The 22,870-nt window shown below is 43.5% G+C and overlaps 1 protein-coding gene across 1 annotated transcript; it reads right to left on the reverse strand.

The window, feature by feature from the left end:
* Positions 1-396: 396 nt before the first annotated feature.
* LOC131249905 (dehydration-responsive element-binding protein 1A-like) lies at positions 397-1,275 on the reverse strand. The gene has a single exon (XM_058250643.1). The coding sequence runs from the start codon at positions 1,243-1,245 to the stop codon at positions 553-555; it is 693 nt and encodes a 230-aa protein (XP_058106626.1). The 5' UTR covers positions 1,246-1,275; the 3' UTR covers positions 397-552.
* Between the last annotated feature and the right edge of the window lie 21,595 nt (positions 1,276-22,870).

The raw sequence follows: 22,870 nt of genomic DNA on the forward strand, positions 1-22,870 counted from the left end.
CTTAGATGGACGGTCATCCTAAAACTCCAAGATCAAAAGATCTTAACCATTGGTATTGTGTCCTTTCTTCAGCTGAGTAATGATACATCGCTTGTGTTTGCTTTCATAACCGTTTATTTACTGGCCATAAATAGAAAGTCACAATCAAATGAAGATTGCATAGTTTTAAAATCGGGTGACTTGACTCGAAACATGGTCTAATCAACTTCACTCGATAAGATTTTGAGCCAAGTCATTTGACTCATCGAGTCAGCTCCATGACTCAGCCAACTCAAACTGAGTCATTCGGCCGGTACTCATTTTTAAATGGATACAACAAGACATGCAATTCATTTGTATCCTTGTATTCAATTTTTTATACTTACATTAAAAATCTATTATTATTCAAAATTCTCAAGAACTTAATTATCAAATAGGGATTTTTGGGCCAATATCAACAAATAAATAGTGGGCCTCAAAAAATACTAAAAAAGTCAACACCAAGTCAAAGTGAGATATTAAATCTTTAAAGGTATGGGCCCCACTCCCTCTCAATATCTGCTCCCTTCCGTATCAATTTGAGTAGCTCCATAGCGACACGTCATCACCTCCTTCCACGTCATCCCATGGGACATATGGAGGTGGAGAAAGCAGCATCCCCTCTGCCATGCTGGCAATCAATCCCGGCATGTCGAAAATGGCTTCCTCATCCATGTACAACACATTCTCCGGTGGGGAAAGATTTACACACTTCGCTGGGTCTGCTTCATTCCTTCTATTGATTTCAGATTTCAAAGGATGGAATGCTTCGGCAGCAGATTTCAAAGGACGGAATGCTTCGGCGGCCTCAGCAGCAGTTTTCTGAATGTCTTTAACACTGCCAGAAGCGGGAACGGGTAGAAGCCACACAGAGTCGGCGAAATTGAGACAGGCCGATTGGCCTCTAAGGGCCATGGCAGCCACATCATGGGCACGCGCAGCCATCTCAGCCGTCGGAAAAGTCCCGAGCCATATCCGCGTCTTCTTGTACGGTTCCCGCATCTCGCACACCCACTTCCCTCCATTTCTCTGTCGAACACCTTTATAGACGGGATGTCTTGTCTCGCGGAATTTCATCCGTCCAGCCCGCTTTTTAGGAGGACTGGTCTCGATGGTGGCGATCATCTCCTCATCCGAGATACCTTGATGAGTGCCACTGTAGGACGGTGATGAGTAATCCGGTGGGCCATATGGTCGGAAATTGGAGCTGTAGCTGGAAGCCTGCATAGGGAAAGTGATAGTAGAAAGAAGCTGAAGTATGTCGATCGTGGGAGTAGCGGAGGTGGAAATTCAAGGGATTTTATATGAGGCGAGATTCGTAGAAGGCGCTTCGTACGCATACACGGAGGTTGGGCGAGTTGACGTAGCTAGCTGCGTGAACGATGGCCATCTGAGTCTGTAGATTTATGACTCTACAGCAAATGTCTGACTCATCTGATAGATAAAATGAAATACGTAAGAGATGAGGCGAGTTAAGTTTGAAATGGCACTTATAGTCGTTTCTGGAGGGCTTTTCTTTGACTTTTGACCAATTTTTCTATCTGCGAACGGTCGTACGTGTGAAAGGGATAAGGGGTTAGTGTGCCGTCGTTTATCATTGGTGGACGTCAGTCCTGATGACTTATATGTTAGATCAGTCATTGGTGGATGTCAGTCCTGATGACTTATATGTTCCAAGTATTTTATATGGTGTGGTTCATTTGAGCTTTGTATGTGACTCATTTTCTTGACCATGCAATACAATAATCTAAAAAAAAAAAAAAAATAGTTGGACGGTGTAGATCTTACAAAAACAATATGGTGGGGCCCATCTTCATGCATAGTTGACGTGTGGAACTACTTTGGGCTCCACCATGACTTATATGTTAGATCCATACTGTCCAACCTTTTTTTCAGATCAGTCAAGGGTATGATTAGAAAAATGAGATAGATCCAAAGCCCAAGTAGACCACATCACTAGAAATATTGTTGATTGAAGGCCTAGCATTCCTGGGAACACAAAGGGCACGGATCAAGCTGATATTTGTGCTTCTTATCATCACGTCTGTGTAATCTTTTGAACAGGTCAGATGGCAAATAAACAACATGGTGAGCGTAGGAAGTTTTCAACACTAAGCATCCAATTCTCACTTTTTCCTGTGGTGTGGTCCACTTGAGCATTGGATCTTTACCAAATTTTGGCTCAGCCCGAGAGTGATCTGTGAAAATGGATGCACGGTGTGAATCTAACACATACATTACGGCGGAGCCTACCGTACTTCGCATGTCAATGCTGTCTGCTGCTTGCCGTATCGTGCAACACGCAGTCCGACACAGCAAAGAAAGAACAAAAGCGGACAATTTTGAGTGTGGAATTATCATGGGCCCACCTGATGTATATATTAAATCCACACCATCTAATCATTTTTCCGAATCATTTCAGAGTACGATCCCAGAAATCTTAAGTGCCCTACACCATGAGAAAGAGTGAGAATTGAACACTTGCTGTTGAAAAATTCTTTAGGCCACATAAGGCTCCGTTCAAGTTGATATTTGTGTTTGGTCTGTGTGACCTTATGAACAGGTTAGACGACGAAAAATAAATAAATCACGGTGGGCCTAAAATGTTTTCAATAGTCTGCATTTAATTTCCACCGTTTCATGTGGTGTTGTCCGATTGAGCTTTGTATCTAGCTCATTTTTGTAAATGATGGACTAAAGTTGTTGGGGGCAAAAATACAAGTCCGGGGACTCGGACTTAATGCCTCGGGACTCGGACTTGATACCTCGGGTCGCCGAAGGATGCGTCAAATCCGAGGCATGGTTCGCTAAACCGAGACAATGGTTGAGTCGGTTCGAACGACTTATCAGCGTTTCGGGCATGTGTCGGGCGGACCGCCTTGCAAGACCGACCGTCGCTAGGTCAGATCTCATCCCGGATATCTTGGGATAAGATCTCCGACCCCGAAGCTCACGGGATCGGATAATGGCTCAAGATGGGCACGATCCTATCTCCGTGATACCCGAGAAGATCCCGCGCTCAATATCAGGAGGACCCCAGCAGCTATAAAAGGAGGACCCTTGTCACCTTGAGAGGTACGAAAAAAATTCCTTCAAGAAAACCTTTCAATACATTTAGACCCAGAGTCCAGGCCCGACTTTGGCATCGGAGGGTCCCCTGCTCGAGCCAGGGTCTCCTTTGTTTTCTTTCTGTGCGGGCATACGAGGGTTCGGAGGACGAACTGCATCAATTGCATCAACAGCTTTGGCGCCGTCGTGGGAACGTGCAAAAAGCCATCTCGTATCTCTATACCGAGTCCAATGGTGATGACTAGAAGGACGGTCCCGAAGAAGATTTGAATGAGAACGCGATTACAGGGCACCCGGTCCAATCGCCGTTCCCACCGAACCCACCTAACAACCGCCGACGAGGGGCGACCGGAACAAGCAACAATCAGCGGGGTCACGACGATGGGCGGTTGGACAAGGAGGTTCAAGAAATCCGCTCCGATATGAATATGATGAAGCAGATGCTGGAACGAATGTATCAGCAGCAGCAAATGCAACCACTCCCGCATCCTCAAGGGGAGACAGCGCGCGTACCGACGGCGGCGGTTGATCCTCAACCTTCTGCGCCGCAGTCTTTCCGGCCGAGCCAACCCCAAGGCGGGTCAGAACCATCTCCAGCGCATTCAGCCAACGCCTCCCTCCCCCCGACTGATCTTCGGCACGAAATAGAACGAAGAAGGCGCAATCGCCCTTCCATGGAAGGCACGGCAGAAAGCAGCGAACCTTGGAAAGCCGACATTCAAAATTTCAAAAAAGAAGTGCGGGAAGAGATGGCAAAAGAGATGGCAGACATAAAGCACGGCCGGAACGTATATTCAACCGGGTCCGAAGCGAAAGCGTCCCCCTTTGTGGACTCGGTAATGAAAGCCCGATTGCCCGAGAGGTTTCGATTACCTCAAATCACTCCTTTCACCTAGCAAGACCGACCCGACCGAGCATATTGAGTGCTTGAACCTATATGGAACTCCATGATGCCTCGGATGCGAATGTGTCGGGCCTTTTCTCTTACATTGATCGATGTAGCTCGACCGTGGTTCAAACAGTTGAAGCCAGTCCATCAGTTCATTCGTTGAGCTGAGCGACGCATTCCTCACCAACTTCATCGGCGGAAAGAAAAAATTAAAGCCCCCTGCACATAGATATAAAAGAAGAATCGGGAGAGCTATTGAAAGATTACATCAAGCGTTTTAATTTCGAATCCCTTCAAGTTCGAAAACATTCGAAGAAACGGCCCTCAATGCACTCATGCAAGGAGTTAGGGATAAGCCATTCTGGCATCTCTAGACAAAACTCCGCCCGATACTCGGGGAGTTTATGGCACGGTCCGATAAATATGCCAACGCCGAGGAAGCGCGAATCTGCGTGAAACTAAAACCTCGGCCAAAGAGTCGGCCAAAAGGGAAGCCACCGGGGGAAGGAAACGCAAAGAGGATCAAGCGCGTGACGAGCGAAGGTCGGAAAACGGCCGGATCGAAAATTTTCCACATATACTCCCCGGAATAAGACTCGGGAAGAGGTACTGATGGAAATAAAAAACGAAGGCTTTGTTAGCTGGCCCAGTAAGCTCAGGAGTAATCCTAATCGGCGGGATAAGGATAAGTACTGCCATTATCATCGCGATCACGGGCATAACACAAGTGATTGCCGTCACTTAAAAGAAGAGATCGAAAGACTCATAAAAGACGGCCGACTCAGAGAACATATGGTCAAAGCTGGGGCATCTGAGGCGCGCCCGACCGATAGTCAGCCTATGGAAGAAATCCGAACGATTATCGGCGGTCCACAATGTGGGGGCGACTCAAACAACGCACGAAAGGAATCACGCACGAAACTTAGTCAGCCTCAGTCCGAGCTCATGATTATAGATCGGCCATCAAAGGAGAAGAAAAGAGAAAGATATCGCATCTCGTTCACAGAAGAAGATGCCCGAGGCATCTATCACCCCCACGATGACGCATTGATTGTCACCCTGACCATCGCTAACCGAAAGGTGTTTCGTATACTCGTCGATACGGGGTCATCTGCAGACGTGTTATTTACCCAGGCGTTCGACAAAATGGGGATCGAACGATCCACACTACGCCCAGTTCGGACCCCGTTGATCGGTTTTTCCGGAGGACAGGTACTGCCTGAAGGGATTGTCTCGTTACCACTCACTGCTGGTAGTGCCCCATGTCAGACGACGATGATGGTAGACTTCCTGGTCGTCGATCAACCATCGGTATACAACGCAATACTCGGCCGACCTTTGTTAAGTCTCCTCCAGGCCGTGGTGTCCACTTACCATCTTTCCATGAAATTTCCGACCGAATCGGGAGTCGGGATTGTCAAAGGAGACCAGCAGGATGCGAGGCGATGCTACATGATAGCCGTAAAAGGAGCCGCCGACAAAAGTCCGACCAACATATTAACAATCGAATCATTGGACCCTCGGGCGAGAATTATGAACGAGGACAGCAGGTCGAGGATCTTGTCTCGGTCCCCTTGGTCGAGACAGATGGATCCAAGACGGCACTAATTGGCTCGTCTCTGCAGTCCCCTTTGAAAGAAAAGCTGATAGCCCTGCTCCGCATACACCGACGTCTTTGCCTGGGGTCACGAGGACATGCCCGGGATGACCCCTCCGTGGTGACTCACCGACTCAACATCGATCCGTCGTATCGACCGATCCGCCAGGCGGCGACCGCTCGGCCCTGAACGATACGCTATCATCGAAGAAGAAGTCAACAAACTCCTCCAGGCTAATTTCATAGAAGAAATACACTATCCAGAGTGGGTCGCGAATGTCGTGCTTGTAAAGAAATCCAACGGGAAGTGGCGAGTCTGTATCGACTATACCGACTTAAATAAAGCCTGCCCCAAGGATAGCTTTCCGCTTCCGAGGATAGACCAGTTAGTAGATAGTACAGCCGGACATGAGCTCCTTAGCTTCATGGATGCATATTCAGGGTATAATCAAATTGTAATGCACCAAACAGATAAATCAAAAACTACCTTTGTCACCGACAAAGGCCTTTATTGTTACCGAGTGATGCCATTTGGTCTGAAGAATGCCGGCGCAACTTATCAAAGGTTAGTTAACAAAATCTTTGCTCGGCTTATAGGCCGGACTATGGAAGTATACATCGACGACATGCTCGTCAAAAGCATACACGCGGCAGATCATGTGAATAATTTGGAAGAAATGTTTCTAATCCTACGGAAGTTCCGGATGAAGCTGAATCCAAGTAAATGTGCTTTTGGAGTAGGCTCGGAAATTCCTCGGTTTCTTGGTCATCGAGGAATAGAGGCAAACCCTGAGAAGATAAAGGCTCTGATTGATATGGAATCCCCCAAAACCATTAAGGACGTCCAAAGATTGGCCGGACGAGTCGCAGCACTCAATCGGTTCCTGTCCAGAGCAACGGATAAGTGTCTCCCTTTCTTCAAACAATTGAAAGGAAGACAAGCGATGGGTTGGACGGAAGAATGTGAAGCAGCATTCCAGCAATTAAAATTATATCTCGGTTCTGCACCTCTCTTATCAAAACCTGAACCGGGGGAGTCGTTGCTCCTCTATCTAGCTGTATCCGAGGCAGCGGTTAGCTCGGCTTTGATACGAGAATCCGAAGGAAAGCAACTACCGGTTTACTACGTCAGCAAAGCGTTATTGCCAGCAGAAACGAGATACCCAAGCTTGAAAAAAGTGGCCTTGGCTTTAATAACTTCCTCTCGGCGACTTAGGCCGTACTTCCATGCCCACACCATCATTGTAATGACCAACCTTCCGCTTCGCCAGGTACTGCAGAAACCAGAAGCTTCCGGCCGACTCACCAAATGGGCTATCGAGCTGAGTGAGTTTGATATTCAATACCGACCAAAGGCAGCAATCAAAGGGCAAGCCGTAGCTGATTTTATCGCCGAGGGAACGTCTTCAGCCGAACTTTCAGCAAATGATACACCGAAGGACGGTGCAGCTCCGACCTCAACCGCTCCCCCTTGCCCTATTCCGTGGAATCTGTATGTTGACGGTTCTTCCAACTCGAAGGCCAGTGGGGCTGGGGTTGTGCTGGAAACCCCCGATCATACTTACATACAGTATGCCTTACGACTTGGATTCCAAGCGACGAACAATACGGCGGAATATGAAGCGTTGTTACTCGGCCTCCGACTCGCCGCTAGCATGGAGGTCACTCACCTAAGTGTTTTCAGCGACTCTCAGTTGGTTGTTTCGCTGTTTTACTGTGTATACCAGACACGAAAAGACCAGTTAAGGGCATACATGCAGAAAGCAAAGGAACTCATCAACGGATTTCAACTCTGTCGCGTCACTCGGATCCCTCGTACGAAAAACAGCAAAGCCGATTTGTTAGCAAAGCTCGCCTCGGCCGATGAAGATGAGATACCCAGGTCCGTCCCTGTCGAATACGTTGACAAGCCCAGCATAGATGAACCAATTAGCGAGGCCGTCAATACAATCGACTCGGAACCTTCCTGGATTGATCCAATCCGCCAATACCTTGACGAAGGAAAGTTGCCCGAGGATCGTGCCGAGGCTCGACGAATTAAGATTCGAGCCTCCCGTTATACCATATTCAACGGAACCCTCTACAAGAAAGGTTACTACGCCCCGTTGCTGCGGTGCCTCAAACCCACCGAGGCAAACTATGTGTTACGGGAAATTCATGAAGGAATCTGCGGAAACCACTCTGGAGGGCGATCTCTCGCCACAAGGTCCTACGACAGGAATATCATGGCCCACTATCCAACACGACGCCCGCGAGCTCGTTCAAAAATGAGACAGATGCCAACGTTCGCGGCAATTCCGAGGCAAGCACCAGAAGCATTAACCTATGACCGGTCCTTGGCCTTTCGCGCAGGGGCGTCGACATCATAGGACCGCTCCCTATGGGAAAAGGTCGGACCAAGTTTGCTGTTGTGGTAGCGGTTGACTATTTCACGAAGTGGGCCTAGGCGAACTATTAGCTAAAATAACCGAGCAGAAGATCACCGAATTTGTATGGAAAAATATTATCTGCCGATTCGGGGTACCCCGTACCATCGTTACAGACAATGGAAGGCAATTTGATAATAGAAGCTTTCGCGGGATGTGCGACAACCTCGGAATCAGAAACGTTTACTCTTCGCCTCATCATCCTCAAACCAACGGACAAGTTGAAGCGGTTAATAAGATTATCAAGCAACATCTTCGGACCAAGCTTGGCCGGGCCAAAGGAGAATGGGCCGAAGAGCTCCCGAAAATTCTTTGGGCCTACCGAACCACCACTCGAACAGCCACAGGGGAGACTCCGTTTTCACTAGCTTATGGCTCGGAAGCCGTCACTCCCGTTGAAATCGGATTACCTTCGGCTCGAATCACCACATTCAATGCAGAAGCAAACGAAGAACTCCTAGCACTCGGACTCGACCTTCTGGACGAACAAAGGGAAGTGGCACGGCTGCGCACGGAGGCGCGGCAGCGACAAGTGGCTCGGTTCTACAATACCCGAGTTAGGATTAGAAGATTTCGAATGGGAGATATGGTTCTTCGGAAAGTGTTTTCTAACACCAAGGAATTTGGGTCGGGTACACTGGGACCCAATTGGGAAGGACCCTACATCGTCTCGGGCACTATTAGACCGGGAACGTATCAGCTGGAAGACCTAAACGGACAGCCGTTGCCTCACCCTTGGAACGCTGAACACCTCAAAGTCTACTATCCCTAGTTCTATATTCAACGATTAAAGAAAGGATAAAGCCAAGTCAAATAAGTAAAAATAGGCATTTCTCTTTCATTCCTCGAAACATATGTAAGTACAAAGCAAGTGAATACATCAAAGCAAAAAAAAATACATGTCCAAGGGCCCCGGTAACTGTCCTCATGCACCGGCCTCATCCCCAGCAGTATCTTCAGCAGTGGCGTCCGGGTTCTCGGATCCCGAGCTCCACCCTCGATTTCTGAAAGGTCAAGGTCAGGGAAGGATTTCTTTATGTCCTTGACGCATTCCAGATATCCGCTTTGGAACAAGCGGTCCCTTTCATCCTCGAACTCCGCCGACTCGAGGAATGCTTGGACGGCTTGGTCCCTAGCCCTCTCGGCCTCCCGAGTCTTCTCGACGGCCTGCTGAATGTGCTCCGCCGCCTCAAGCTTAGCCCGAGCTAAATCATCCGCGCACGAAGCATGGACTGCTAGAACTCGCTGATTCTCCTCTTCAGCTTTGGAGAGTCGAGCCAGTGCCTGGGCGACCTCTGCCTTCGCTTCGTCCAGGGCTCTTCTGGAGGAAGCCGCCTCTGCCCTCGCGTCTTCAGCAGCTTTCCGGGCAAGGGCCGCCTCGCCTGTCAGGACGCCGACCCGGATCTCGGCCTCCTCGCGTCGACCTACGGCCTCAGACAGAAGAGCCTGCAGCCGATGAGTTGAGGATAGCTCCTTGCTGGCCTTGATTAAGCAAGGAGCGAGTTCAAAAAGCATCCGGGCAGCGTGGCTAACGGTCTGCGACGACGGGGCGTTGTAGAGTTTCACGAACTCTCTTTCGCACCCGCGGGCCAGGGCCCAAGGAACCATCCCCGACACCACTTGCTCCAGGATTGACGGCCCCTCCTGGTTCGTCTCCTCCCCTCGGGAGGACGCGGTCCTCGTCTCTCCCTCCCCCCTGGAGGACGCGGCCTCGGTCTCTTCTTCCCGACTCGGCACAGCCGTCTCAACGCGTGCCGAGTCAGGTGCCGCCTGAGGCTCCGAAGCAGCAATCGCCGTCTCTTCCGCCCTTTCGTCCGGGTCGGGAATCACGACGACGGAAGGAGCAGAAGAGCTCGCTGGCTCTTTCTCCTTCCGCAGCACCCTTTGCCTTTTCGGCGGCCGAGGCTCCGAAAGAAGAACCGACCGCGGAGGAGCCTTCAACCTCGTAACTGGCCTGAGGGCAGGACGAGCTCCAGTCATCTCCGGTTCAGGGACAATCCTGAGGTTAAAAAAAAAAAAAAAAAAAAAAAAAAAAAAAAAAAAAAAAAAAAAAAAAAAAAGAGGATAAGTTATGACGAAGTAAGTCGGGGGAAATTCGGAAAATCCAGAAGATTCATTCCCAATTACCTGTAACTTCCGAGTCCAGACCTGCAAGATGAAGGCGTTCCGGCTGTAGAAGCACCTTCCAAGACCTGTCTCTCGGATCCAACGACCTCAACTCTTTGATCCGAGCCGAGGCAGCAGTACCGAGCTTCGGCCGCTTCTTTGGAATATCTGCCACAGACTCAGAATATTACAAAAAAAAAAGAAAAAAAAAAGAGGGGGCGAGAGGGAGAGAAGACCCAAGTCACCTGCTCTTTGGAACGCCCGAGGGACACGAGCCTCGTAGGACCCGGACTCATCCGTCTCCCAGCGACCACATGCCCAAAACCAACGCTCTCTCCAGTGTTTGTTGGAAGTGGGAGGGTCGGTTATCAGGGAACCGCCTCCGCCTCGCCAAGCAGCGAAGACGTAGAAGCCGGGGTAGTTCGGATTTACCCGCACTTGATACAGGTGGAGAAATTCGTCGACTGTAAGTGGTGGCTGTTCCATCTCAGCCCACAACACTGCACATCCGAGTAAGTTCCTCCACCCATTCGGGACTATCTGCCCCGGGGCAATCTTTATGCGAGACAAAACTCCCCGGACTATGGTCTGCAGGGGCAGACGCAAGCCGCATTGCATCGACACTTGGTAAATCGCGACTGCTCCGGCAGGAGGGTGATCCGGTAAATCATTCGGAGGGGGAAGGTAGGTGATGACCGACTCGGGAATATGGTACCCGACTCGGATTCTGTCCAAGTCCGCCTCAGTCAAGACTGAGGGAACCGGACCGCTTAAATCTTCCCCCGATCCTTCTTCTTCAGATTCGGCCTGCGCCGACTCACCAACAGGAGCAAGATCAGGGGTTCCTTCGGTGATTAAAATTCCATCTTCTTCCTCCTCATCCTCCTCCATATCCCTTGGCAAGTTAGGCCTTCCCGGGCGGGTTAATAGAGACGACCCGCCCCGAGAAGGAACGACGGAAGCAGGGCGCTCCGCCGGAGCTTCGGTGACTCTCTCCGGTAGACAAGCAGCGTTGGCGTCCACTGCTATCTCCGTCAGTAAGGAAGGCGATTCCGCAACGTTCCAAAAACGTTGCGCTTCGCCTTCGTCTCCGGAAGCCCTGGAGACTTTGAGAACTCCTATCCGCCATTATTACCAAATAAAGAGGAAGGAGAAACTCACCGGAGGGAGAAAGGAAAACGGAGATGGCGGAAAGAGGCACCGACGGTAAAGAGAAAGAAAAGGAAGGAGACGAAAGGCTATGTAAACCCTAAAGAAAATGCGGAGCGGGAATGGCAAGAGTAGTAAAAGTTTAAAGTGCGGGGCCCCTGACGTTATATAAGGTCGCCATACGGCGGAGACAATTAATGAGGAAATGATTCGACGCCTGCATCGATTCCCTCGCTCGACACGTGGCGCACGTCAACTGGCAACAATAATACCTTCGCTACGTGTCCAATCCTCATTGGCGGGATGTGTGATTTGACGGCCGACGGCGCATGCGATGTCAGAAGCTGAACCGTCCCCCATCAAAGGCCTCATGGAATGCATTTAATGATCACGACTCATCTCGGACTGAGTTACGAACCGACTCCAAACTCGCTACTCCTCAGTGTCATATGAAACACACGGAGTAAGGGGGCTTACTGTTGGGGGCAAAAATACAAGTTCGAAGACTCGGACTTAATGCTTCGGGACTTGGACTTGATACCTCGGGTCGCCGAAGGATGCGTCAAATCCGAGGCATGGTTCGCTAAACCGAGACAATGGTTGAGTCGGTTCGAACGACTTATCAGCCCGGGCATGTGTCGGGCGGACCGCCTTGCAAGACCGACCGTCGCTAGGTCAGATCTCATCCCGGATATCTTGGGATAAGATCTCCGACCCCGAAGCTCACGGGATCGGATAATGGCTCAAGATGGGCACGATCCTATCTCCGTGATACCCGAGAAGATCCCGCGCTCAATATCAGGAGGACCCCAGCAGCTATAAAAGGAGGACCCTTGTCACCTTGAGAGGTACGAAACAAATTCCTCCTAAAAACCTTCCAATACTTTGAGACCCCGAGTCCAGGCCTGACTTTGGCATCGGAGGGTCCCCTGCTCGAGCCAGGGTCTCCTTTGTTTTCTTTCTGTGCAGGCATACGAGGGTCCCGGCGGACGACCCAGACAATTACATCAACAATAGTGTAAATCATGGATGGAGAGTGTGGATCTAACATATACAGGCAAACGTGTATCAAAACTCCACAAGCATGGTACAAATTGCGCCTGTGGAGTTGAGGAAGAATGCGAGAATCTACTCTGGTGCCTTTACGGGAAGATAAGTGGGCACACAGAAATGCCCGTGAGAAATCAACTCCGTCTCTCAGTTTTCTAAAGCTTACGATGGGACACAGATTCAAAAAACAGTCAGATCTAAAACTCAGGTGGGCCACGCAACAGAAAACATTGAGAATAGAAACATCTACTATTAAAACTTTCTTAGAGCCGGCCATGGTGTTTATATGTCATCCAAACTGTTTCTAAAGGTTATTAACATTGGGGTAAACCATAGGCACAAATATCATCCTCATCCAAAACTTCATAGCCCCACAAAGTTTCCAATGGTGAGTGATCAATCCCCGTTGTTTCATTTCGCGTGGCATACATGAGTTATGGATCTGTCTTAATTCTAGTTTCTAGACCTATTATGATATTGAGAAACTGATGGACGGAGTGGATATCTCACAGGAATCCCTGTGAGACCCAAATAGCTTCTAACCACAAGAACCAGCTGTGTGATATTTATTACCAAAGACGCGTTGTGCGTGCCCCTGAGAAGGAAGGGAACTCGGCAAGACTTACGAGAGAAGGCACTTAAGTGGACCATTAAAGAGCGGATTAGCTCTTACCCTAACCGTATGCGGCCCACCTTGATGCATATCTTGTATATTCACGCCGTCCATCTGTTTTTCCATCTCATTTTAGTACTCAATTCCAAACCTTGAGAAAATAACAATCCCAGGTGGACCACACCACTAGAAACAGTGATGAATGAACATTAAAAACATTTTGTGGGCCACAAAAATTGTAGATCAAGCTGATCTTTGTATTTTCCTTTCATCCAAATATTTTTGACATTATCAACAGGTTGGATGGAAAATAAAACATTACACAAACCTTAGGATGGGCCCTTTGTAAATTTTAATGGTGAAGCACTCAATCACAACTGTTTCGTGTGGTGTGGTCCACCTGAGATTTGGATCTGCTTAAATTTTGGAAACATAAGAGAACCGGATGAACCGCATGGATATACAACAAATCATCAAAAGGTGGGGCCCACAGTAAAGGTAACACCCACCAAGGTGTTACCACACCTAATCTGCTCCTGGGAGATTAGGGCTTACATGATTAATGGTCCCATTTCATCCACATGCCGTATGTGTGATTATGGGAGCAGTGCACTGGATATGACGTATTGCTATTTGATCTGCTGGGGCTTGACTCTTTAGATTATGTGTTGTCTTTCAATGATTCGAACGGATTATATAATGGACCTCAATGTGGATGGGGATAGGACTATTTGCTCCCATTGATGATTTGACTCATCAACTCCTAAGGACCTTTAAAAAAATTAAAATTAAAAACTTGAATGACCAAGGGGTTGGTAGATTTCAATTTGAGATTTTATTTTATTTTATTTTTATCTCCCATCCACGGTGAGGCCCATCTATGAATGATTTGGATCATTGAAAATTAGGACTCTAATCTAATTACTATTGTCTCTTTGTCCTATTGTGATGGGTTGGGATGTATCGTGGCTAAGCTCCTATCTTTTTTTCTTTTTTCCTTTTTTTTTTTTAAGATCCGTATTAAATGGGCGATTGTGCCATTCATCACTACACCAAAATTGTAAAAAAAGGACAGTCCAAAATCATCTCAAATGACCAAAAAGGACGGTCATGGACCGTTGCAAGGGCCGTCAAATTTTGACGTGTCGTATTACTAAAAGGACGGTCGAAAACTGTCATTTTTATTGACGAAAAAAAGACGGTCATGGACCGTCTTAAAAAAGGACGGTCGCGAACAGTCTCTTATGAGCGTTCCATGGACCGTCCTTTAAAAGGACTGTCATGGACCGTCTCTGATGAGCCTTCAGAGGACGCCCATAGACCGTCCTTTAAAAGGACGGTCATAGACCGTCCTTAAAAAGGACTGTCATGGACCATCTCATATGGGCTTTTAAAGGACGGCCATAGACCGTCCTTTAAAAGGACGGTCATGGACTGTCCCTTATAAGAGGGTCAATATACACCTGTTACAATATATTTCATCGTATTCTTCCTGATATACAGCTGTTATATAATATGGTCATGGACCATCCCTTATGAGCCTTCATAGGACATTTTCAAATTTAAGAGGGTCAATATACAACCGTTACAATATATTTCATCGTATTCTTCTTGATATACACCGTTATATAATATATTTCATCATATTCACATTCACATCCATCTAAACCTAAACTACGTAAATCCAAACATAAACTACATTCATTCACATTTATATCCATCTAAACCCAAACTACGTAAATCCAACATAAACTACATTCATCTAAACATAAACTACATCCATCCAAACACAAGCAATCTTATCCACATTACATTCATCTACACATAAATACATATAAGTTTAACATCATAAATAAAAAAAGAAAAAAAAAATCAGCAACAATTTTCTTTTCACCTGAAAAAAAAAAATTAAACCAACAAAACATTATAATTTAGAATCATGAAGAATTGCATAAACTTCTTCCAAAAAAGTGAGCACTTTTTAAAAATAAAACGATCATTAAAATAGGTTTAGGTTTAGGTTTTAAGTTTTAGGTGTTAGGTTTTAGGTTTAGGTTTAGGTTTAGGATTAGGTTTTAGGTCATAGGTTATAAGTTTAGTGTTATAGGTTATAGGTTAAGGTTTAGGTTATAAGTTTTGGTTTAGGTTTAGGTTAAGGTTTAGGCTTAGATTATAGGTTTAGGTTAAGGTTTAGGTTTTAGTTATAGGTTATAGGTTATAAGTTATAGCTTTAGGGAATTGAAAATAGGTTAAGGTTTAGGTTTAGGAAATCGGGTCCGAGTTTGGGATCGAGTTTAGGTTTGGGTTATCAAGTTTAGGTTTAAGTTTAGGTTAGGGAGTTGAGATTAGGATTAGGTGTAGGTTTAGGTTCAAGAATTTGAAAATACATTTCGATTTTAGGTTTAGGTTTAGGTTTTAGGCTTATGTTTAGGTTATAGGTTTAGGTTATAAGTGCAGGTAATATGTTTAGGTTTATGTTAGGTTATAGGTTAAGGTTTAGGTTTAGGAAATTGGGCTGGGGTTCGAGATCGGGTTGAGGTTTGGATTAGGGAGTTGAGATTAGGATTAGGTGTAAGTTTAGGTTTAGATTTAAGTTATAGGTTACAGGTTTAGGTATAGCTTTAGGCTACAAGATAAAGGTTTAGGGAATTGAGAATAGGTTAAGGTTTAGGTTTAGGAAATCGGGTTCGGGTTCGAGATCGGGTTTAGGTTTGGGTTTTCAAGTTTAGGTTTAGGTTTAGGTTAGGGAGTTGAGATTAGGATTAGGTGTAGGTTTAGGTTTAAGGATTCGAGAATACATTTAGGTTTTATGTTTAGGTTTAGGTTATAAGCTATAGGTTTAGGAAATTGAGAATAGGTTAAGGTTTAGGTTTAGGAAATCGGGTTTGGGTTTGGGATTGGGTTTAGGTTTTGGTTTTCAAGTTTAGGTTTAGGTTTAGGTTAGGGAGTTGAGATTAGGATTAGGTGTAGGTTTAGGTTTAGGAATTTGAGAATACATTAAGGTTTAGGTTTAGGAAATCGGGTTCGGGTTCGGGATCAGGTTTAGGTTTGAGTTTTTAAGTTTAGGTTTAGGTTTAGGTTAGGGAGTTGAGATTAGGATTAGGTGTAGGTTTAGGTTTAGGGATTTGAGAATACATTTAGGTTTTAGGTTTATGTTTAGGTTATAGGTTATAGATATAGGTTTAGGTTTCGGTTTAGGTTACAAGCAATGAGTTTAGGGAATTGAGAATAGGTTAAGGTTTAGGTTTAGGAAATCAGGTTCGGGTTCGGAATCAGGTTTAGGTTTGAATTTTTAAGTTTAGGTTTAGGTTTAGGTTAGGGAGTTGAGATTAGGATTAGGTATAGGTTTAGGTTTAGGGATTTGAGAATACATTTAGGTTTTAGGTTTAGGTTTAGGTTATAGGTTACAGGTTTAGGTCTAGGTTTAGGTTTATGCTATAGGTTATAGGTTTAGGTTTAGGAAATCGGGTTCGGGATCGGGTTTAGGTTTTAGTTTTCAAGTTTAGGTTTATGTTTAGGTTAGGGAGTTGAGATTAGGATTAGGTGTAGGTTTAAGTTTAGGGATTTGAGAATACATTTAGGTTTTAGGTTTATATTTAGGTTATAGGTTACAGGTTTAGGTTAAGGCTATAGGTTATAGGTTTAGGTTAAGGTTTAGGTTTAGGTTTAAGTTTAGGTTATAAGCTATAGGTTTAGGGAATTGAGAATAGGTTAAGGTTTAGGTTTAGGAAATTAGGTTCGGGTTCGAGATCAGGTTTAGGTTTTGGTTTTCAAGTTTAGGTTTAGGTTTAGATTAGGGAGTTGAGATTAGGACTAGGTGTAGGTTTAGGTTTAGGGATTTGAGAATACATTTAGATTTTAGGTTTATATTTAGGTTATAGGTTACAGGTTTAGGTTAAGGCTATAGGTTATAGGTTGAGGTTTAGGTTTTTTTTTAGGTCTTAGGATTTGAGTATACATTTAGGTTTTGTTTTTTGGTTTTGGTTTTTTGTTACATGTTTAGGTTATAGGTTATAGGTTATAGGTTTAGGTTTAGGTTTGGGTTTAGGGTTACGTATCAGTTTAGGTTACAAGCTATAGGTTTTGAGCATTGAGAATAGGTTAAGGTTTATGTTTAGGAAATCGGGTTATGGTTCGAGTACGGGTTTAGGTTTGGGTTTTCAAGTTTAGGTTTAGGGAATTGAGAATAGGTTAAGGTTTAGGTTTAGGAAATCAGGTTCGGGTTCGAGATTAGGATTAGGTTTGGATTTTCAAGTTTAGGTTTAGGTTTAGGTTAGGGAGTTGAGATTAGGATTAGGTGTAGGTTTAGGTTTAGGGATTTGAGAATACATTTGGGTTTTAGGTTTTTATTTAGGTTATATGTTACAGGTTTAGGTTAAGGCTATAGGTTATAGGTTTAGGTTAAGGTTTAGGTTAAGGTTTAGATTTACGTTTAAGGATTTGAGAATACATTTAGGTTTTGGGTTTAGGTTTAGGTTATAGGTTACAGGTTTAGGTTTAGGTGTATGTTTATGCTATACATTATAGGCTTAGGTTAAGGTTTAGGTTTAAGTTTAGGTTATAAGCTATAGGTTTAGGGAATTGAGAATAGGTTAAAGTTTAGGTTTAGGAAATCGGGTTCGGGTTCGAGATCGGGTTTAGGTTTGAGTTTTCAAGTTTAGGTTTAGGTTTAGGTTAGGGAGTTGAGATTAGGATTAGGTATAGGTTTAGGTTTAGGGATTTGAGAATACATTTAGGTTTTAGGTTTATGTTTAGGTTATAGGTTATAGGTTAACGTTAAGGCTATAGGTTATAGGTTTAGGTTAAGGTTTAGGTTAAGGTTTAGATTTAGGTTTAAGGATTTGAGAATACATTTAGGTTTTAGGCTTAGGTTTAGGTTATAGGTTACAGGTTTAGGTTTAGGTTTATATTTAGGTTATAGGTTATAGGTTTAGGTTAAGGTTTAAGTTAAGGTTTAGGTTTAGGTTTAAGTTTAGGTTATAAGCTATAGGTTTAGGGAATTGAGAATAGGTTAAGGTTTAAGTTTAGGAAATCGGGTTCGGTTTCGAGTTCGGGATCGGGTTTAGGTTTGAGTTTTCAAGTTTAGGTTTAGGTTTAGGTTAGGGAGTTGAGATTAGGATTAGGTATAGGTTTAGGTTTAGGGATTTGAGAATACATTTAGGTTTTAGGTTTAGGTTTAGGTTATAGGTTACATGTTTAGGTTAAGGCTATAGGTTATAGGTTTAGGTTAAGGTTTAGGTTAAGGTTTAGGTTTAGGTTTAAGGATTTGAGAATACATTTAGGTTTTAGGTTTAGGTTTAGGTTATAGGTTACGGGTTAGAGGTTTAGGTTTAGGTTTAGGTTAAGGTTTAGGTTAAGTTTTAGGTTTAGGTTTAAGTTTAGGTTATAAGCTATAGGTTTAGAGAATTGAGAATAGGTTAAGGTTTAGGTTTAGGAAATCGGGTTCGGGTTCGGGATCGGTTTTAGGTTTGAGTTTTCAAGTTTAGGTTTAGGTTTAGGTTAGGGAGTTGAGATTAGGATTAGGTATAGGTTTAGGTTTAGGGATTTGAGAATACATTTAGGTTTTAGGTTTAGGTTTAGGTTATAGGTTACATGTTTAGGTTAAGGCTATAGGTTATAGGTTTAGGTTAAGGTTTAGGTTAAGGTTTGGGTTTAGGTTTAAGGATTTGAGAATACATTTAGGTTTTAGGTTTAGGTTTAGGTTATAGGTTACAGGTTAGAGGTTTAGGTTTAGGTTTAGGTTTATGCTATAGGTTATAGGTTTAGGTTAAGGTTTAGGTTAAGTTTTAGGTTTAGGTTTAAGTTTAGGTTATAAGCTATAGGTTTAGAGAATTGAGAATACATTAAGGTTTAGGTTTAGGTAATCAAGTTCGGGTTCTGAATCGGGTTTAGGTTTGAGTTTTCAAGTTTAGGTTTAGGTTTAGGTTAGGGAGTTGAGATTAGGATTAGGTGTAGGTTTAGGTTTAGGGATTTGAGAATACATTTAGGTTTTAGGTTATGTTTAGGTTATAGGTTATAGGTTTAGGTTAAGGTATAAGTTTAGCTTTCGGTTTAGGTTATAAGCAATTGGTTTAGGGAATTGAGAATAGGTTAAGGTTTAGGTTTAGGAAATCGGGTTCGGGTTCGGGATCGGGTTTAGGTTAGGGAGTTGAGATTAGGATTAGGTGTAGGTTTAGTTTTAGGGATTTGAGAATACATTTAGGTTTTAGGTTTATGTTTAGGTTATAGGTTATAGGTTTAGGTTTAGGTTTAGGTTAAGGTATAAGTTTTGGTTTCGGTTTAGGTTATAAGCAATAGGTTTAGGGAATTGAGAATAGGTTAAGGTTTAGGTTTAGGAAATCGGGTTCGGGTTTGGGATCGGGTTTAGGTTTGAGTTTTCAAGTTTAGGTTTAGGTTTAGGTTAGGGAGTTTAGATTAGGATTAGGTGTAGGTTTAGGTTTAGGGATTTGAGAATACATTAGGTTTTAGGTTTAGGTTTAGGTTATAGGTTATAGGTTTAGGTTTAGGTTTAGGTTTGGTTTTGGTTTTGATTTAGGTTATAGGTTATAGGTTTAGGTTAAGGTTTAGGGAAAGGTAATAGGTTTTAATTTAGGTTATAGATTATAGGTTTAGGTTTTAGGTTTAGGTTTAGGTTTTGATTTATGTTATAGGTTATAGGTTTAGTTTAAGGTTTAGGTTTAGGTTATAGGTTTTGGGATTTAAGAATGGGTTCGGGTTTAGGTTATAGTTTTGGTTATAGGTTATAGGTTTAGGTTAAGGTTTATGTTTAGGTTATAGGTTTTGGGATTTGAGAATGGGTTCGGGTTTAGGTTATAGGTTTTCGTTTTGGTTTAGGTTATAGGTTTTGGGATTTGAGGATGGGTTCGGGTTTAGGTTATAAGTTTTGGTTTTGGTTTAGGTTTAGGTTATAGGTTTTTGGATTTGAGAATGGGTTATGGTTTAGGTTTAGGAAATCGGGTTCAAGTTCGGGATTGGGTTTAAGTTTGAGTTTTCAAGTTTATGTTTAGGTTTAGGTTAGGGAGTTGAGATTAGGATTAGGTGTAGGTTTAGCTTTAGGGAATTGAGTTTAGCTTATAGGTTTAGGGAAAGCTTAGGTTTAGGTTATAGGTTTTGGGATTTGGGAATAGTTTTAGGTTATAAGTATAGGTTTAGGTTAGGTTATAGGTTAAGGTTTAGGGATTTGAGTTTAGGCTATAGGTTTAGGTTTAGGTTTAGGTCTAGGTTTAGGTTTAGGGAATTGAGTTTAGGTTATAGGTTTAGGGAAGGGTTAGGTTTAGGTTATAGGTTTTGGGATTTGAGAATAGTTTTAGGTTATAAGTATAGGTTTAGGTTAGGTTATAAGTTAAGGTTTAGGGATTTGAGTTTAGGTAATAGGATTAGGTTTAGGTTTAGGTTTAGGGATTTGAGTTTAGGTTATAGGTTTAGGTTTAGGTTTTAGGTTTAGGTTTAGGTTTAGGTTTTGGGATTTGGTTTTGATTATATGTTTTGATTTAGGTTATAGATTTTAGGTTTAGGTTTTAGGTTTTGGTTTTAGGTTTAGGTTTGGTTTAGGTTATAGGTTTTGATTTAGGTTATAGGTTAACGGTTTAGGTTATAGGTTTTTGGATTTGAGAATGGGTTCGGGTTTAGGCTATAGGTTTTGGCTTTGGTTTAGGTTATAGGTTTTGGTTTAGGTTATAGGTTATAGGTTTAGGTTTAGGTTTAGATTATGGGTTATAGGATTTGAGAATGCGTTCGGGTTTAGGATATAGGTTTTGGTTTTGGTTATATGTTTTGATTTAGGTTTAGGTTTTAGGTTAAGGTTATAGGTTTAGGTTAAGGTTTAGGTTTAGGTTAAGGTTATAGGTATAGGTTAAGGTTTAGGTTTAGGTTTAGGTTTAGGTTATAAGATATAGGTTTAGGGAATTGAGAATAGGTTAAGGTTAAGGTTTAGGTTCGGGTTCGGGATTGGGTTTATGTTTGGGTTTTCAAGTTTAGGTATAGGTTTAGGTTAGGGAGTTAAGATTAGGATTAAGTGTAGGTTTAGGTTTAGGGATTTGAGAATACATTTAGATTTTAGGTTTAGGTTTAAGTTTTAGGTTTTAGGTTAAGGTTTAGGTTTAGGTTAAGGTTGAGGTTTAGGTTATAGGTTAAGGTTTTAGGTCATAGGTTTTGGTTTAGGTTAAGGGTATGGTCCCTGCAAATACAGATATAAACATGGCCATCCGGCGCAAATGGCCAGGCCCTTCCAATGCTGTCCATAAAAAATGGACAGCTTCATCATGGTCATAATAGCGGTTCCCTCTTTCCAGGGAACCCCGCTCTTCCGAATAGCTCCGACGCACATCCGGTCTGCTCCATTAATTTTGATCAAATATATAAACACGGCATGTCCAAATGGTCAGGCCCCTCCAATGCTGTCCATAGCAAATGGACAGCTTCATCATGGTCTGCATGTTATAACAGTGATTGAACTGTAGATGACAATGATCTTTGCTTGCAAGGCAGATGTATGGTATTCAAAAACAGTAACACAACTGCATTACGGCCATTAGATAATGGTAATGTTGGGACCCATTGGGCGATACAGGGCTATAACACCCATTCCAAAAAAAAAAAGGCCTGTAACAGGCCAATACGAAGCCACATAGATTTCCTTCCTTTAAAAGAAATATTGACCGTTACAGGGCTGTAAGAGGCATAAGGCTGGCCAATACAGTTAGTCAGTTACCGTTATAGAATTCCTAGAGCTCACCAGTGTTCTCTAGGACATACATCCGACTCTTGTTGTTTGGCCAAAACCTGCATCAGAAAAGGGTATGGGCATCAAGCAAGAGCATATGCTGACAAGAAGAAACCCAACAAAATAAAGAAAGAGATTTGATGTCCACAAACACCTTGATCAGTATTAATACATCGTGAGTATCACATTCATTTTCCATTTTTAAATTGAAATAGTACATAAATTTACTAATTCAAATCCAGAAAAGAAAAATAGATGTATAAATTTGATCATGGTGGTTGTAGTAAATAGTGCCTCCCATCAAGAAAATGCACCTGCTTTTCCTAATTTGGTATGCACTTGATCTTGGTGGACAAAACAAATAGGAGGCAATGAACTCAAACCTGTACTTGAAGCTCCACACTTGCGAAGTGTCCATGTCATCCATACTCATCAAGATCCCTTCCCTCGAAGTAAGGATTGGGAGGTGGGCTTCAGCCCCCTTCTGAAATCCAATTTCATAATTGATCTCCCATTAAAGTTCCAAGATCACGCTTCTAGTCATGGAACAGAGGTGATAATAACACACCAATAAAGGATCACACACAGGCATGCATGCACACACACACACATAACCACACATGCATGCAGACACTGACAGGCGCACATGCACACACACACAAATCTCTACATGTGAACATGCAAAGCTTAAAGTGAAAAAGATTGTGTGCACCAAGTGTTCACTGAGAATTGGTTTGGTCGCATCTCCTACCATCCTTAAATGGTGGGTGGGTACCTCAACACACATTTGAAATGGAATATTCATGTTGAATTAAAAAAAAGAAAAAAAAAAGATTGAAGAACCACTCTAGCATAGGCAACCGCCCTTCTTTGAAGAAACTAATGACAGATTCAGTTTCAAAGATGGTAGTTCATGCTTAATGAATGAATATCATATTCCTTATGCAGCAATATCTACAAAAATCTTATTAGAGTTGCTTGTTGTCACAAACCCTTGGCTAGGTAAAGTGTGCTATATAAAACCATCCTTGTAATAACCTTCTTCTTGGTTTTTGTACCCTTTTGCTGCTGGTATAAGTACCAGCTAATGTTAGCTACCCATACCAACAACTGTCAACTAATATTATTTCTAATTAAAGGATTCAAAGAGCCATGAAAAAGATTAAAGACATTAAGAAAAAGATGTTTTCAACTACTTTTATCAAGCCAGAGTGCCTCAATAGGGCCTTTC

Source organism: Magnolia sinica, chromosome 6 (genome assembly GCF_029962835.1).
Source record: "Magnolia sinica isolate HGM2019 chromosome 6, MsV1, whole genome shotgun sequence".
Taxonomy (NCBI): domain Eukaryota; kingdom Viridiplantae; phylum Streptophyta; class Magnoliopsida; order Magnoliales; family Magnoliaceae; genus Magnolia; species Magnolia sinica.

Bases quoted from the DNA above. Each gene is read 5' to 3' on its own strand.
- LOC131249905 (XM_058250643.1), bottom strand. From the start codon at position 1,245: ATGCAGGCTTCCAGCTACAGCTCCAATTTCCGACCATATGGCCCACCG.